Genomic DNA, 15407 nt, shown 5'->3' on the forward strand with positions numbered 1-15407 from the left:
CTGATTCCCCAAATGGCAACACTAGTTATGCCAATTTAACGCCTTGATTTCCATCAGTGTAAAATTGGTGTAACTGAGTGCAGAGTCAAGCACAGGTCTAGCCTCCATTTTTTTAACGGTTACCTATTTTCACTTTTTATTTTATTGTTTTATACTCTCCCCTCCCCCCCTAATATTTTGGGCCGTGTCTAACACTCTGGGGTTTTTTTTTTTTTTTTTTTGTTCAACTCATATCCTTTTATGTGGCTTGTTTTTTTGTTCTGTTAATATTTTATACCTGTTCTTCCCTATTTCCTTTTGCTCTTCATTGTTGTTTAAAGGAAAGAAATAACATCATCACCATCTTTATACAGTAGCAGGCCCATTCATTAGAGGAATGCATTGTAGTGTGTGTGATCTGCTATCTTTGAAACATCCACTCTATAGGGCTGATGCTGGTGTAAAAGCTCACTGGCACAGCTTTTACACCAGCACAGCTCCATCGGCCTCAAAGCCGAGTGACTTCTGATTGACACCGGTGCGAAGTGGCGAGCGTGGGAGCTGCTGCTTTTTTTTGAATCACACTCTATGGGGCTGAGACTGATCTCGCTGACACAGCTTGTACCAAACCCGCGCAGCTCTATCGACCCCGCAGTGGAGTAACTCCGAACTGACACCAGTACGAGCCGCGAAAGTGGCGCCCTTTATTTCAGTGTGACGCCATTGGGCGCACGTTATACGAGGCAGCAGAGAGGTGGGACTGGCAGAAGGGGAAGCGGAACTGGGTTGCATTGCACGGGGCTGGGTTTCCCGGAGTGGTTGAGCCGGAGCCGCTCCGGTGGAGCGGCGCGGGGGCGTTTATTTTGTCCCCCGTTTCATTGTGGGCGGCTGCCATGCGGTTTCGAGCCAAGATCGTGGACGTCGCCTGCCTGAACCACTTCACCCGTGAGCCGGCTGGGCTGGGCGGGCCGCGGGGAAAGGGTCTGCAGCAGCAGGGGAGGAGGTGGCTGGGCCCGCCGGAGCTCCGGGTAGCAGGGAGCCGACGAGACCGCCTGGTGGGCAGGGAGCTGTCTGTGCAGCAGTGGGGAAGGGGGCCGGGTGAGCTGGAGCTGGAGCTGGGAGATCGAGGGGGAGGGAGATTAAAAAAACCTCTCACCCCCGAGCTTTATTAAGGATCGCCCTAGACTCTCTGTAGCGCAGGGAGTTATGCACCCCTATAGAGTGATACGCATCGGGAGGGAAAAAGGGGGGGTGCTGCAAGCACAAGACCCATGAGCCTCATCTTGCTGGCTGCTGCTGGCCTTGGCCATACAATGCTTTATAAAGCAACTAAATTGGAGTCACTAGCTGGTTTGGGAAACAGATTCCAAAGCCTGCTCACAGGCCAGTATAACACTTGGCCCTTGCATAGCACATTGTTACCCAAAAGCCTTTCATTACTAAGAAAAGGTTGCCTTGTTTTCATTTTACAAATGAGGAAACTGAGGTACAGAGAATTGCAACAACTTGCCCAAGTTCACACAACAGGTCAGTGGCAGATCTGGGAATATCTGCCCATCTGGGATATTTCCAGGGCATGTTGCACTGTAGCATGTAGGCACAATTATACATTATTAAAATAAGAAAAAAAAATTGTGAAAATGGCCTCTGCTCATTGCAGATCCTAAATCACTGTAGTCCTTTCCTTTGCTTGATATGTTTTATCATACTGTATATCTCTGAGTAATATGACCAGGTCAGTTCTTAACCCTGTTTCAGAATACAGTCCATTTCTTTGTGTAGCTGGGACCAGATAACATGAGATGCTCCAGACTGAGCAACATCCATGACAAACTCCAGAGTTTTTCTTGTCTAAGCAAAACTGTGTCCCAGAAAATCCATATATTTATTTTTGCATTGTGGTGTTCACACACAATTACAGTTTGCAATGCACAAACCTTTTCATCCAAGTTTTAGTTTCACATTAGCAGTTTTTAAATTGTGAAACTAACCTGTATGCTAGATGTAATACTCCAAAGCTAGGTCATGTGGATAATTAATTCTGGGGATTTGGGGAGGGAGGCAGGGGACAGGATTGCGATTGTTCAGGGCATCTGCTCACTTCTGGAGATAGGATATCTCACTAGACAGACCATTAGTCTGCAGCTTGTTCGTATGTTCCAAAGATTTTGTTCAGTAATCTTCCATTTTTGTTTGTTTACTATTTGTGGTAATGGTAGTACCTCTGAACCCTAAACAAGTGGGCCTCTTGCCCAGCAATATACAGACAAAAATGAAGAAGACCGCTCCTGCCACAGATTTCTTATTGTTTAGATGTCAGGCAGGATAAGAGAGAGGTGACAAAACAAAATAATTGTGTGCAGAATAGTTGTAGCTTGTCAGTCCCAAGATATTGGAGAGACAAGATGGGTGTGGTAGCATCTTTTATTGGACCAACTTCTGTTGGTGGGAGAGACAAGCTTTTGAGCCACAGAGCTAGAACACTGTGTGGCTTGAAAGCTTGTCTATCTAACCAACAGAAGTTGGTCCATCCAGTAAAAGATATTATCTCACTCACCTTGTCTCTCATAACAAAATAATGGTTTTAGGAGAGGTAACAAAAATAACAGAATTTAGCAAAATATAGAAGTTTTGCCTTGCCACTTTCCATTGATTGATTTATTTTAATAATGTCCTTTTCTACTGAACTGCAACCATAACTTTGTGAGCAAAGTTTTTTGTCCTGTCCTAGAACTTTTAGGAAGTCATTTAATGAAACTTTATCCCATAGGTGTGATTAATACAATTGCCAAACTAGCCAAGACCTGCACTCTACGCCTTACAGACGACAAACTTTACTTCATCCTTACTGATAAAGTAGCAAATGGAGGGGTCAGCATGTGGTGTGAGTTAAGTCAGGTAGGTTCCAGAAAAATAGGCTGATACTGCATAAGATTAAAAATGTGTTCAATTGATTATGAAGCTTTAAAATTAACACTGAGTGAAACATCTCTCAATGTCTTTAAAACTAAGGTGGCTGTTCTAAAGGCTTAAGAGGGACTTCAGTGATGTATAGACTTTTGCAGGAATGTATTTATTCAGCAATCAAAAAAGCTAACAGTGTGAGGAACCATTAGAAAGGGATAGATAATAATACAAAAAATATTATAATGCCACTATATAAAGCCATGGTGCACTCACACCTTGAATACTGTGTGCAGTTCTGGTCGCCTCCGCACAAAAAAAGATATATTAGAATTGGAAAAAGTACAGAAAAGGGCAACAAAAATGATTAGGGGTATGGAACAGCTTCCATATGAGGAGAGATTAAATAGACTGGGACTGTTCAATTTAGAAAAGAGATGACTAAGGGGGGATCTGATAGAGGTTTATGAAATCATGAATGGGGTGTGAATAAGGAAGTGTTATTTACCTCTTCACATAACACAAGAACCAGAGGTCATCCAATTAAATTAATAGGCAGCAGGTTTAAAACAAACATAAGAAGTACTTCTTCACACAGTGTATAGTCAATCTGTGAAATTCGTTGCCATGGGATGCTGTGAAGGCCTAAAGCACAACTTGGTTCAAAAATGATTTTGATGAGTTTGTGGAGGATAGGTCCGTCAATTGCTATTAGTGAAGATAGTCAGAGACGCAGCCCCATGCTCTGAGTGTCTCTAAAATTCTGACTGTCAGAAGCTGGGACTGGACAACAGGGAATGGATCACTCGATAAAATGCCCTGTTCTATTCATTCCCTCTGAAGGCCACTGCTGGAAAATAGGATACTGGGCTAGATGGACCATTGGTCTGACCTGTGACCATTCTTATGTTCTTACATTTATGGGTGAAATGATCTTCATGTGGCTGAACTCTTCTGTTTCAGTCACATATATTTTGGCTCAGATTTTGTGTATAGTGGCACAAGTAATAAGAATGTTTTAACTTCTGTGTTTATTAATGAGAGTTGGCATGTGAGGGACTGAAGTTAATAGGTTAAACACTGATTTTGCCAAAGGGTCCACACAGCTGGATCTTTATGCCTGAGAGCCAGTTTTGTTACATTCAGAACACACAGAGCAGAGGAAGTTTCAAGCTTCAGAATATATGGTACGATATTTTAATTCTGCTTGCTGTGACTTGCTGTATTTTAAATTTAAACAGGTTTTCCTGTTAATTCTCTTCCTCTCCCCCAATTTTTTTTTTTTTATTAAAGGGGAACTTCTTTGATGAGTTCCAGATGGAGGGAGTAGCAGCAGAGCACAATGAAATTTATTTGGAGCTGACACCTGAAAACCTATCAAGAGCTTTAAAAACAGCCCAGAATGCCAAGACAGTGAAGATCAAGTTGACTAACAAGCACTGCCCCTGTCTCACTGTAGCCGTGGAACTGGTAAGAGCAGAAGTGCTTTTTGACTGGCCTTGGGGACGTTGCACACGCTGTAGTAAACAATGTGCTGTTCCTTAAATCTAATACCTGATTCTGAATTCATATATGGTAGTTTCCTGGAATTGTACCAAATAGTCTGAAATGCTGCTGGGAAAAGAATCTAATTTAACTATATTGATAGAACCATATCATCTTATGCTTGGAAAGCACCTAGCATAATGTGGGTGCTACTAGTAGGGGAGGGGAGAGGGGAATAAAATGGTACAGAATAGGTATACCTTTCTGTAATTGTCTTGTCTGCTTCCATTCTTCTTTCCATCCATAGGGCCAGATTTAACACTGATTTATACCTTGTGCATTCCCATTGAAAGCAGTAGGTTGCATGAAGTTAATGGTTAAAATTGTGACTTTTTAATTTTGTTTTCTATGTTTCTTTTCTCCTTTCCATTTAGATCTGCCCCATTCAGGATTTTAATAGTGCATTATATTGCTGTGACACCATTCATTAGCAAGATACTAAGTTGTTTTATGAACATTAATGAATTAAGCTTTGCAAAATCCCTTTTAGGAAGGGAAGTATAATTAACCCCATTTAACATATTGGAAAACTGACAGAAAGTGTAAGTGTTTTGCCCAGGGCATATCACAAGTATCTAGCAGACCGAGAGCTAGAAATCTGGTCTTCCTCACAGTTAATTCTGTTCCTTAACTACAAGAACTTTATTTTTCTCTCTCAAGCCCTCCTTATCGAGCAGTAGTCGCATTGTGACACATGACATTCCAGTGGGAGTTATTCCCAGAAGACTCTGGAATGATTTCCGAGAGCCTAGTGTACCAGACTTCGATGTAAGCAACAATTTTTTTAAGTCACTGTTGAATGCACAAGATTGGGATGAAACGTTATAAGCGGAGTATGTTAATTTTTTTTTTAAAGGAGTTTTATTTTTCATAGCTTGAAAAGGCAGCCAATTATTGTCACTGTACAGTGTGTAGTTGACAAATATCATCACAGGTGTTTGCTTTTTCTGGGAATAAGAGATCTGCATAACTTTTGGCAGAGCTCTCATCAGACTAGTCATGTTTTTACTCTTCAGTAAGCAGCCCCAGGTTGTTCATCTTGTATACTATTTTGAATGATTGTATTTTTATAAGATACAGTTCCTTTCCTCATGACCTTTATAGATCTGTAAGAAAAGATCTCTGTTCTAAAGAATTTACATTGTATATGTAGTTTAAACTGGTTTCTGTCTGTCTGCTCACCATATCTATTACAGTAGATGTACAAAACCCTCCATAAACAAGAGGAAACCAATGGAGTTTTGAACTCATGGGCCGTGGAAATAACTGGGATGAATTGTGTTCTTTTTCACTAGTGAAACCCTACTGAATAATGAAGTTAAACTGATGCAGACTTTTTTTTCCTTTCAGCTCTAGATATTTGTTATAATAGTCATCACCTGAGTTCCCAGGAGTGCTTATCAGTGAGGGACAGAAACTTGGATGCATATTTTGAAAAATTGTTTGGGTTAGACCTGTTGGTGACACACAAGAGATTAGGAACATAAAGGGGGAAACGAATATAATGATGCTTCAGAAGGAGCAGTTAGGGGTTGTCAACTGCTAGGAGCAATATGCTGGTCTGTATGGACCGATGATGTGATCTGATAAGGGAAATATTCTGTTCCTTGGTAGTTCATTGATTTATTTAAATTTTATTGTGCACCCTTTGCTGAATAAGCACTTGATAAGCATTTGGGTGCTGTGCAAAATAAATACAGAAGTAAAGGAAGACCAAGTATCCCATCTAGGCCTATTCCCTTGTGAAATATTATATCAGAATGTTGTGTGTTTTATTTTTAAATGCAGTTGATTTTATTTTTGAAGGTCAGCATTTACTTACCAGTGCTGAAGACCATGAAGAGTGTTGTGGAGAGAATGAAAAATCTCAGCAATTTCATTGTAAGTTAAAGTATCTCTCCTAATACTTGTAAAAGGGACCAGTAGGTATCCCCACTTTACTTTGTGTTGCGATCCCTTGTTAGATCTTGCAAGCGAAGCATGCGTAGTCCAGGTTAGCACTTCTGTGGAAGACCTACAAAGAACAGCCAAGTGCTGCAGAAAGTGATGGGATTCATTGTTACTTTTGGGCCCTGTAAAATAATAGTAAGCTGTGTGCTTCACAATAGGTGGTATTCTTCCTTCTGAATCAGTACTGAACCACTGCTCCAGTATGATTTTAGAGAGAAATGTGATGCCACAAATGCTATCTTTTGGCTGAAATGTAAAATTGAGGTCATACTTAGGTTGTAAAAGTCAATGGGCTAATGCTGGTTTATTGATCAGATTACAACCTCATCCTGCAAATAAGCCCCTCACCCTGCAAATACTGATGCATATGCTTAAAAGAATGAACATGTGTAGTCTCATTGATTTCAATTAATTGGCACAAAGCTAACCATATATCTCTGTTTCCAGAATTGGGGGCTTAGTATTTACTTTCTAGCAGTCTAAATTTTCTTTTCAGTATTTCAGCTTTAAATTGCAATCTTCATTTCTTGTCTGAAATGGTTGGCTGGCATTGCCAAGCACTGTTAAATGGCTGTTACATTCCACACTAGAAGTAGCGGCTCATCAGTGTTGGATGCAATGATCCTTGTATGTCCCTTACTATCCACTCAGGAATATTGTGTGCCTTAAGTATTGGTTGTAAAGTGATTTGAAATCCTTTGAGCGAAAGTGCTGTGGAATTTCAAAGTATCATTAGGAACAGTTTTATTAGCAGACTTTGCTTTACAGTAAATCTTTAGTTATATAGGATAAGAAGAATTATTTTGATGACTGTGGTAGGAGCTCACCACTTCAGTCATTCAGATGATATCTAGGCACAAAAATCATCATTACTGAAAATTTTCTTATGTATTCTTTCACTTTCAAAAGGATAAAAATATCTAGAATTACTCTCTTTACAATTCTATTGGGCAGTGTTATCTTTGTTTTGTCAGTAAAAGTGTGATCAGAGTTGTGAAAAGGATGCATGCAGAGGCATAGATTTTTTTCAGAAGCTCTGCAAAGTTACAAATTGCAGTAATCGAGCACCTTTTATCCCAAATTGAAATCTCTGGTCCTGATAGTACCTACATCAGAGTAAATGGCAACACTTCCATCCACTTAAGTGGCGATGAATCAGTCCTTGCATACGTAGTATAGAGATAATTTCATTCACAACTGACTTGCAGCCACCTCTCCCTTTCATATTTCTAAGGCAGTATCTAGAAGCCAAACACAACAACTATGAGCTCTAAAAAATATTGGAGAGTGAATGAAACTCTGCCTTTACACTATAGCAAGCCCCGCCCCACTTTCCTTTTCTTTATCCTCTCCTCTCTAATCTCCCTCAGATGTTAATCATGGGAAGAACAGTTATTGGGTGAAGCCTTAAGCAAAGCCAAATCTAGACTAAAGTTTTCAAAAGCACTTAAATCTCATTTTTGAAAGTGATTTAGGCACTTAGATTATGCCTCATTGAAATTCTATGGGTCTTAGGCTCCTCAGGACCAAATTACTTTTGAAAATGAGATTTAAGATTCTAAGTCATGTAGGCACTTTTTGAAAAGTTTACCCCTTGTATTTTATCAAAATTCAGTCAGGTTTGAGTTAAGTCTGATTACCCCTGCTAAGGAGTTCAGTTTTATATTATTTATCTCCTGTTGCATTGTCCTTTGCATGGCTGTTGCAGAGGGTGAGGCACTGTGAAACAGCTGCAAGGTTTCAGACCTGGCTTTGTGGACTAGGGCTTTGAATTCATTTCAGAAGCAAGGAGTGAGTTGGTGGAGAGTGTAGTATTATCAGTGTGAGGTGCTCATATTGGTCTTGGTGCTTATGAGGTAGGCTGATGCAAACTGTATGTGTTGTACATTTAAATATAATTTAATTATTTTCAGAGGGAAATATGATTGACAAATGACTTATTTACTTGTATTGCAGGTGCTTGAAGCAAATCTAAACGGAGAAATGAACTTGAAAATAGAAACTGATTTAGTGTCTGTTACGACTCATTTTAAAGGTCTTGGAAATCCTCCATGGGGTAAATCTCCTACTTTGCCCTATGCATATATATGTTTTATCTTACTGCATAGGTTTTGGTACTGATAAACATCTAGGGGCTGATCTTGTTAATACCTGGGGCAATTCACTCTTCAGAATGTTTTAATTAAAATGTAGTCAACAAATTTTAAATTCAAATAAAATGGATGTTGGCTTTTTCTTTTTTTACAGTTTCATTTTTTGAGTGTTTCAGTTTTAATAAAGTAATGAATTATTGTGAAGGAAATAACTGACCAAGTGATCTGATGGGAAATTTGTCCATAGGTTGCAATTATTAATTTTGTAAGAGAAAAGGGATTATTTTTCCCCCACGTGTAAGAAAAAAGACAGCCATTTGGGAAAAAATAACCCATTTAAATATAAAATAGTGTGACTTGACTAGAGCTGACATTCATCTTGTAAGTGTACTTTTGATACAAATTCCTCTTTTATATCATTTTAGTATCCGAGGATGATTCACAAAATTCTACTCAAGACAAAGATCCGGAAAGCATGACTGAGGCACGCATAGACATTAGGAAGCTCCTGCAGCTACTTGCTGGGCAACAAGTAAATCCCACCAAAGCCTTGTGCAGTAAGTTCAATGGCTCTGATTTCAAGAGAAACTTTTAGGGGTATCCAGCCTGAGACATCTTAGAAGGGCCTAATTTTCAGAAAGTGCTGAGAACCCACATTCTGAAATATCAGACTTTTTAAGAAGTGTCTGAATTAGGTACCCACAATCACGAGTCATTTATGAACATTTAGTCACATAAATTTAAATTAAGCTGTCAAATTCATGCAGTGTGCCATTGGAATGCCCAATCCTGCCCCTGTTGAAGTTAATGGCAAAATTCTCAAATCTTTGGCAAATGACCTAGGTGTCTTGGCTACCTTTCCTTTTCTCAAGCGGTTTCCTAGTGTGTTCAAGGCTGTTTTTCTAAATCTGTTAGGTGTATGATGTATGCTACAAATGTACACCGTCAATGGTTGAGACCTAAATGTATATTATAGCGTTAGGCAGATAGAAATGGGTGTAGGTTTTTGTATCCCATTCAGTAAAAGTTCAGACCCTGCTGAGAGGAGGATCCTAGATAATCAATTCAGCATAATGCAGAGGTAATTTCCTCTGAAGATGACCATGCTTATGCCTCTCCTATATAGAAATTGCACTGTGTTTATGTATTTGTGCCATCCTTCCAACTTCGTGGTGTCTGTTTTACAGATATTGTGAGCAAAAGGATTGTTCATTTCATTTTGCTTCATGAGGAGGTTTCCCTTCAGTACTTCATTCCAGCACTTGCATGAATACTCTTCTACAGCTCAGCGGTTTTCCAGTCTGAGGCCTTGTCTACAAAGAGTGAAACAAGCACAGAGTGGGGATTTTGTGAATTGATAGGCTCTTGGTCTATAACATCATTTAAATACATTGTTATATATTTATATTATTTATATTCATAGAATTATTGTAAGAACTTTATTCCCAAGGATATTATATTTTTGTGTTGATTATATATTGGATTAAAGTGAAAGTATGTAGAAAACTGGCCTTTCTGATGTCATGGAGAGGGAAATTATAGAAGCTTATACACTCTGCAGTTCACTCTACTCAGTAACTGAGCAAGTATGTGAGTGGAGATACTGTAACATGAATATCTCTTCTATATATCATAAGCAGACATAAACACAAGTTCAGTTCAAGGCACTTGGGTTTCTTTAGATGAGGCAGCAATGTGGGCACACCAAAGAGCGCTTCTTGGGGGGACCATGGTAAAGACTGTGAAATAAACTTCCCTGGAAATTAAGATCCATCACAAGTCTCCCCACATTCCACTTAATGGGTAAGGTGCATTTCTTTGATCTTGCATAGTTGTGTGTGCATATAAAAAATTGCAAAAGATATCGTACGCACTTCTGCTGGGGAGGAGAAGAAGAGAACAAATGTGATAGATGCTGGTCAGGTGCAAAAACATCTAATCCCTGCTCATGAAAAATAGCTTGCTTTTGCTCTAAACAACTGATGATAAGGTATTTGGAGTTTCAGATCATAAGTTGGGAGAACTTATCTTCTGTTGCTACAAACCCAACTGGTCAATGAGTTCAAGCAAGAGCCTGGAGAAACCATGTCCTGTTTGCACCAAGAGAGGTAGCCAGGATGCCAAAGGTCGTGGGCAGCAGAGCCTTTCAGTGAGATACTGGTTTAGCAACGGGGATCAGCTGGTCTAGAGAACAGGCTGCATTTGAACACTTTGTGTTTGCCCTTTATTGCCCAGGGTGTGGGCTGCTTCAGCTGTCCTGAAGACAGGGTGACTAACATGAAAATATGTGGGTGTTCAATGCAACTGGTCTGAATGCAGTTAAAGATCCCTCAACACTCCTGGGCCTCCCTTTGAGCCCCTAGCCTCGTGTTCCCTTACGCACCTTTCCTGGAAGGTTGCTTTCCTGGTGGCTATTACATCTGCGAGGCAGGTGTCAGAGATCAGGGCATTAACCTCAGAGCCTCTATACAATGTTTTATAAGGACAAGGTCCAGTTATGCCCACACCCGGCCTTTATATAGAAGGTGGTATCTCATTTCCACCTTAATCAGGACATATTCCTGCTGGTATTCTGTCCCAAGCTGCCTAGCTCCAGCGAGGAGAGGCACCTGCATAACCTCGGTATGAGAATGTCTCTGGTTTTGTATATTGACAGAACCAAGCCCTTCTGTCGCTCTACACAGCTCTTCATCGTGGTCACAGATAGCATGAAAGGACTGCCTGTGCCCTCACAGCGGATCTACAAGTGGATTACAGCCTGTATCCGGGCTTGCTATGAGCAGGCCAGAATCGCACCCCCATGGTCCTTAACAGCCCACTCAACAAGGGCACAAGCATCATCTGTAGCCTTTCAGGTGCATATCCCAATACAGGACATCTGCAGAGTCATTACATGGTCATCGGGGTGTACCTTTGCTTCTCACTAGGCCATAATGCAGCAAGCTCAGGACAATGCTGGCTTTGGCAGGGCAGTGCTGCAAGTGTCACGTCCATGATCTCCTACCTGCCACCAGGGACACAGCTGGGGAGTCACCTAAATGGGGAATGGACATGAGCAAGCACTCAGAGAAGAAAGAATGGTTACTTACCTCATAACTTGTTCTTTGGGATGTGTTGCTCATGTTCATTCCGCACCCACCCTCCTTCCCCTCAGTTGGAGTTCCGGTAAGAAGGAACTGAGAGGCAGGGAGGACTGGCAGCGCCTATATGCGGACATATGTGCACATTGCTGCAGGGGGCGCTAGAGCTGGCCACTCTGGGTACCACTGAGAGAAAAAAATTTCTGGCACCGATACATGTGGCGCACACACACACCTAAACTGGGAATGGACATGAGCAACACATCTCGAACAACAGTTACAAGGTAAGTAATCATTTATCCATTCTAGGAGATCATATATTAAGTGTCATACAGATTTGCTAGTTTGCTATTCATTCAAGAGATCATTAACCTATTATCTCCATCCAAAAACAAAAGGTTGTCATCCAGAACCAAAAAGTTAAAACTATTGAAGCAGAAAACTGTTTACCTTAGAAACTTCTCTCTGGGATTCAACAACATTAGTGTTCTGGATTAGAATCAAACAAATCTTTTGCCAACAAATAGAAATGTTCGCAAATTTAATAAAAAATACATTTTATTTACTTTGGAGCAGACTCTGCCACCCTTTCTCATATTGACTAGAACCTCAGATGATATGCCTCATTTCAGTATTACTTTGTAGACAATACAAGCCATGTATTAATTGAGTTCCTGAGCTGTGTTTTGCATACTTTAATACATCGACAATGTTTTGATGGGAAGCATAATGTTTATCAGGAAGTGTGCAAATGTGTTTTATCCAGGTACGATGATGCAATATGTGAGGAATTTTATGTTTTTGGTTTTGACATTTCTACACAGAGACTTTAACCTGATTTCTTTTCCTTAACCCAAGTGTGAAAAAATATCAAGCAAACTACATTCTCCAGATTACTTCCTTTTTATATTTTCTGAACGTCTGCATTTAATTTAATTGTTCAGAGAACCAGTTTACACATTCCTTGATATGCATAGAACCACTGAAAAAGGTTTCTGTGATTCCTGATTTAGCATACACTGACCTGCCTTGTATTCTGGGAGGAAACCTGAAAAGACTGTTTGTTTTAAAATAACTAAATTACATGAATATTTTAATATGCCAAACTCTAGGTATATGCATGCCATTGTAGCTATTTTAGTTGGTTATTCTCTGTAACTTGAAGTCTTTAAATCATGACTTGAGGACTTAAGTTACTCAGCCAGAAGCTATGGGTCTATTTCAGGAGTGGGTGGGTGAGGTTCTGTGGCCTGAAATGTGCAGGAGGTCAGACTAGATGATCATGATGGTGCCTTATGATCTTAAAGTTTGAGTCTGTGTGGCATGGATGTAGATAGGTTTTGTTTTGAAATTTGTAAAGAAAGTAAACAAATTGGTCAAATATATATACTGTCTGCTTTTCTTTTGGAGGCAACTGGTACCTCGGCTGCTACAATATTGAACCACTGGGTCAATGGGAAGTAGGATATGAGGGTGTAATTGGTCATCTTACAGACATTTGTACATGCTCCTGATTCTGTCTCCAGAAAGGGTAAGAAATATTTTCTCTAAATTTGTTTGTAACATTTGTTTTGTTGTGTGATGCTGCACTCATTTTTCATATATGAAAATTTTTACTTTCTCAAAAAAAGGAAAAAAGTGCAGATATGGTGCAAGTGAGTGTTCTATCTAATCTCACATTCACCTCCAGTTTTTATTAGATGTGTATATAGAGTATTTATAACTAACAGGTTTAAATTAAGGGTTGGAATTGAATTCAACAGTGTCAAAATCTAGTGAACTGTTTCACAAGACTTTGGTCCCAAATATCAGAGAATTTAATAGACATTTTATAGTGCTTATTTCTATAGCATTTTGGTATGAATTATTAGACTGTTCTGCCATCTTCGTTTTATAATTCAGCTGCTTCACAACAGGAATTAGAAGTAGGCTTCTTCCAGTTTTGTAACCAACATGGAACTAAAGTTGCTGGGGAGGGACCCGAGGAGTCAAATAAACTGCCTGTGGAACGGTTGTCTTTTCCCGTATGGGATATTGGGTAGAGTCTGGATCAGGTGTCTAACTGAAGAGATATGTCCATGAGATATCCTTTCCTGTCTTGACCTGATAAGTTGTGACAACTATAAAGACAATAAAATAGTAAGAAATCTCAGTGATGGATGGGACTAATTACTAAAGACTTTTCTATGGGTAGATATAAAGTCCAGAGAAAATATAATAAAATGGAAAAAGTAAGGACCAACATCAATTAAACTTTTTTCATTGGATTCATACCAGGCCTCTTATTTGGGGAGACACCGCCAGCAGAAAAGACTGAGTGAACGGAATAACAAGTGTCAAATAGCATGAATAACAGTACTATTCAGTGTTTCCAACTATCATCTCAGATTATTTGATTCATCCATCCTTGGCCAGTACCAGATGTTCATCTTCATCCTCCCAGGACCCTATTTGGAATTTGTAAGGCTTTAGCTTGCTTCTCTCCTTAAAGTTGAGAGGCCAGTCCCAGGCTGTTGCCCCTGCTAGAACACCACTTGCCCTCCCCATTATGTTTCTTACCCTTGGATGTATATATATATATCTTGTATCTGTGATTTCCACTTCATGCATCTGACGAAGTGGGTTGCAGCCCACAAAAGCTTATGCCTACAGAAATTTGTTAGTCTTTAAGGTGCTACAGGACTCTTGTTGTTTTTTATGTATACATAGTGAGAGACAGTCCCTGTCTGAAGACCCTACAATCTAAATAGACAAAGGGGGGGAAGGGGGAACAGAGAGGTGAAATGACCTGTGCAAAGTCCCACAGCAGGTCACTGACAGAGACAGAATAATAACCCAGATCCTCTGACTCCCAGCCCAGTATCCTATGCACCAGAGTTAGTGAGAATGTATCTTGATTGACGGCAGGCAGGAGGTTAGGATGGGGAAGGTTCTTGGCAGAAATTTTGCACTGAATCAGAGAGAGTGTGCATGTCACTGAGATTGTTTTCTTTCTTCTAATAAATTCCTTGTTCTGTGTTAGAAGAAAGCAGCTCTTTCTGTCATTCTCTACTATTGCTACATTATATTCTTTTTTACTTTTTCTGTATAACTAAGGAAAATGAGTGCAAAAGTTGCATTCATGAATTTAAAATCTCAACACTTATATGGCATTGAAGTTAAGAAATTGACACTTTTGGTTTTCAGCAGTTAGAGATCTTTTTGCTTAAGTGCACACTGGGGTCGGGAGTACACTATTGAAATCTATATAATACAGTAATGCAACATACGAGATGGCCAAACTATAATTTTTGTTATGCTTTCATAGCAGACAGTCTAGACATCTGTGGTTAAATTCCTCAACCAAAATGATCATTTATTTTGAAATCTTACTCAATACTTTGGTCTGAGGCTTTTAAATATTTTGGGCAAGCTCTTCAAAAATGCTCAGTGTTGGCCAAACTCTGCTTTCCTTGAGTCAATGAAGTCCAATTAAAGCCTTAGGTACAAGGGATCTAATTAGTGACTGGCAACAAGACAGTGTGGTAGGGCAGGTCACTGATGAAAACTAAAAACTGAGTCAAATTCGTCCCTGGTTCAACTCCATTGACTTGATGATACTTGAGGAATACATTTGGCCATGAGAATGCAAAACTTCTGTGTTTTCCACAGAATAAAACCTCACTAGTAGATTGAAGAAGTCTACATAGAAATGATTCTTCTGATTATTTTAGTCACCTGGTTATAATTTGCTCCAAATTGTACCCTCTTAAGATGTACACCACTCTGAAAAAGTAAATGTATAAATATAACATTTTCTTACTCAGCATATCTAATTTCTGTGTATTTATAGTCATATCTGTTTTATTTATTATCA

At 39.7% G+C, this 15407-nt stretch overlaps 1 protein-coding gene across 1 annotated transcript; it reads left to right on the forward strand.

Moving 5' to 3' along the window:
• Positions 1-703: 703 nt before the first annotated feature.
• On the forward strand, positions 704-10243 carry HUS1 (HUS1 checkpoint clamp component). The gene is made up of 8 exons (XM_067550429.1): positions 704-924; positions 2750-2877; positions 4177-4353; positions 5089-5196; positions 6235-6309; positions 8335-8434; positions 8897-9028; positions 9659-10243. The coding sequence occupies exons 1-8, from the start codon at positions 873-875 to the stop codon at positions 9739-9741; spliced, it is 855 nt and encodes a 284-aa protein (XP_067406530.1). The 5' UTR covers positions 704-872; the 3' UTR covers positions 9742-10243.
• Positions 10244-15407: the final 5164 nt, after the last annotated feature.

This window comes from Emydura macquarii, unplaced genomic scaffold (assembly GCF_026122565.2).
Source record: "Emydura macquarii macquarii isolate MOO-44397 ecotype Brisbane River unplaced genomic scaffold, CSIRO-AGI_Emac_v2 contig_1263, whole genome shotgun sequence".
In the NCBI taxonomy this organism is placed as follows: Eukaryota; Metazoa; Chordata; order Testudines; family Chelidae; genus Emydura; species Emydura macquarii.

Bases quoted from the DNA above. Each gene is read 5' to 3' on its own strand.
- HUS1 (XM_067550429.1), top strand. From the start codon at position 873: ATGCGGTTTCGAGCCAAGATCGTGGACGTCGCCTGCCTGAACCACTTC. The intron at 2,878-4,176 runs GTAGGTTCCAGA...TTTTTATTAAAG, and splicing joins TGTGGTGTGAGTTAAGTCAG to GGGAACTTCTTTGATGAGTT. The intron at 5,197-6,234 runs GTAAGCAACAAT...TTATTTTTGAAG, and splicing joins CTAGTGTACCAGACTTCGAT to GTCAGCATTTACTTACCAGT.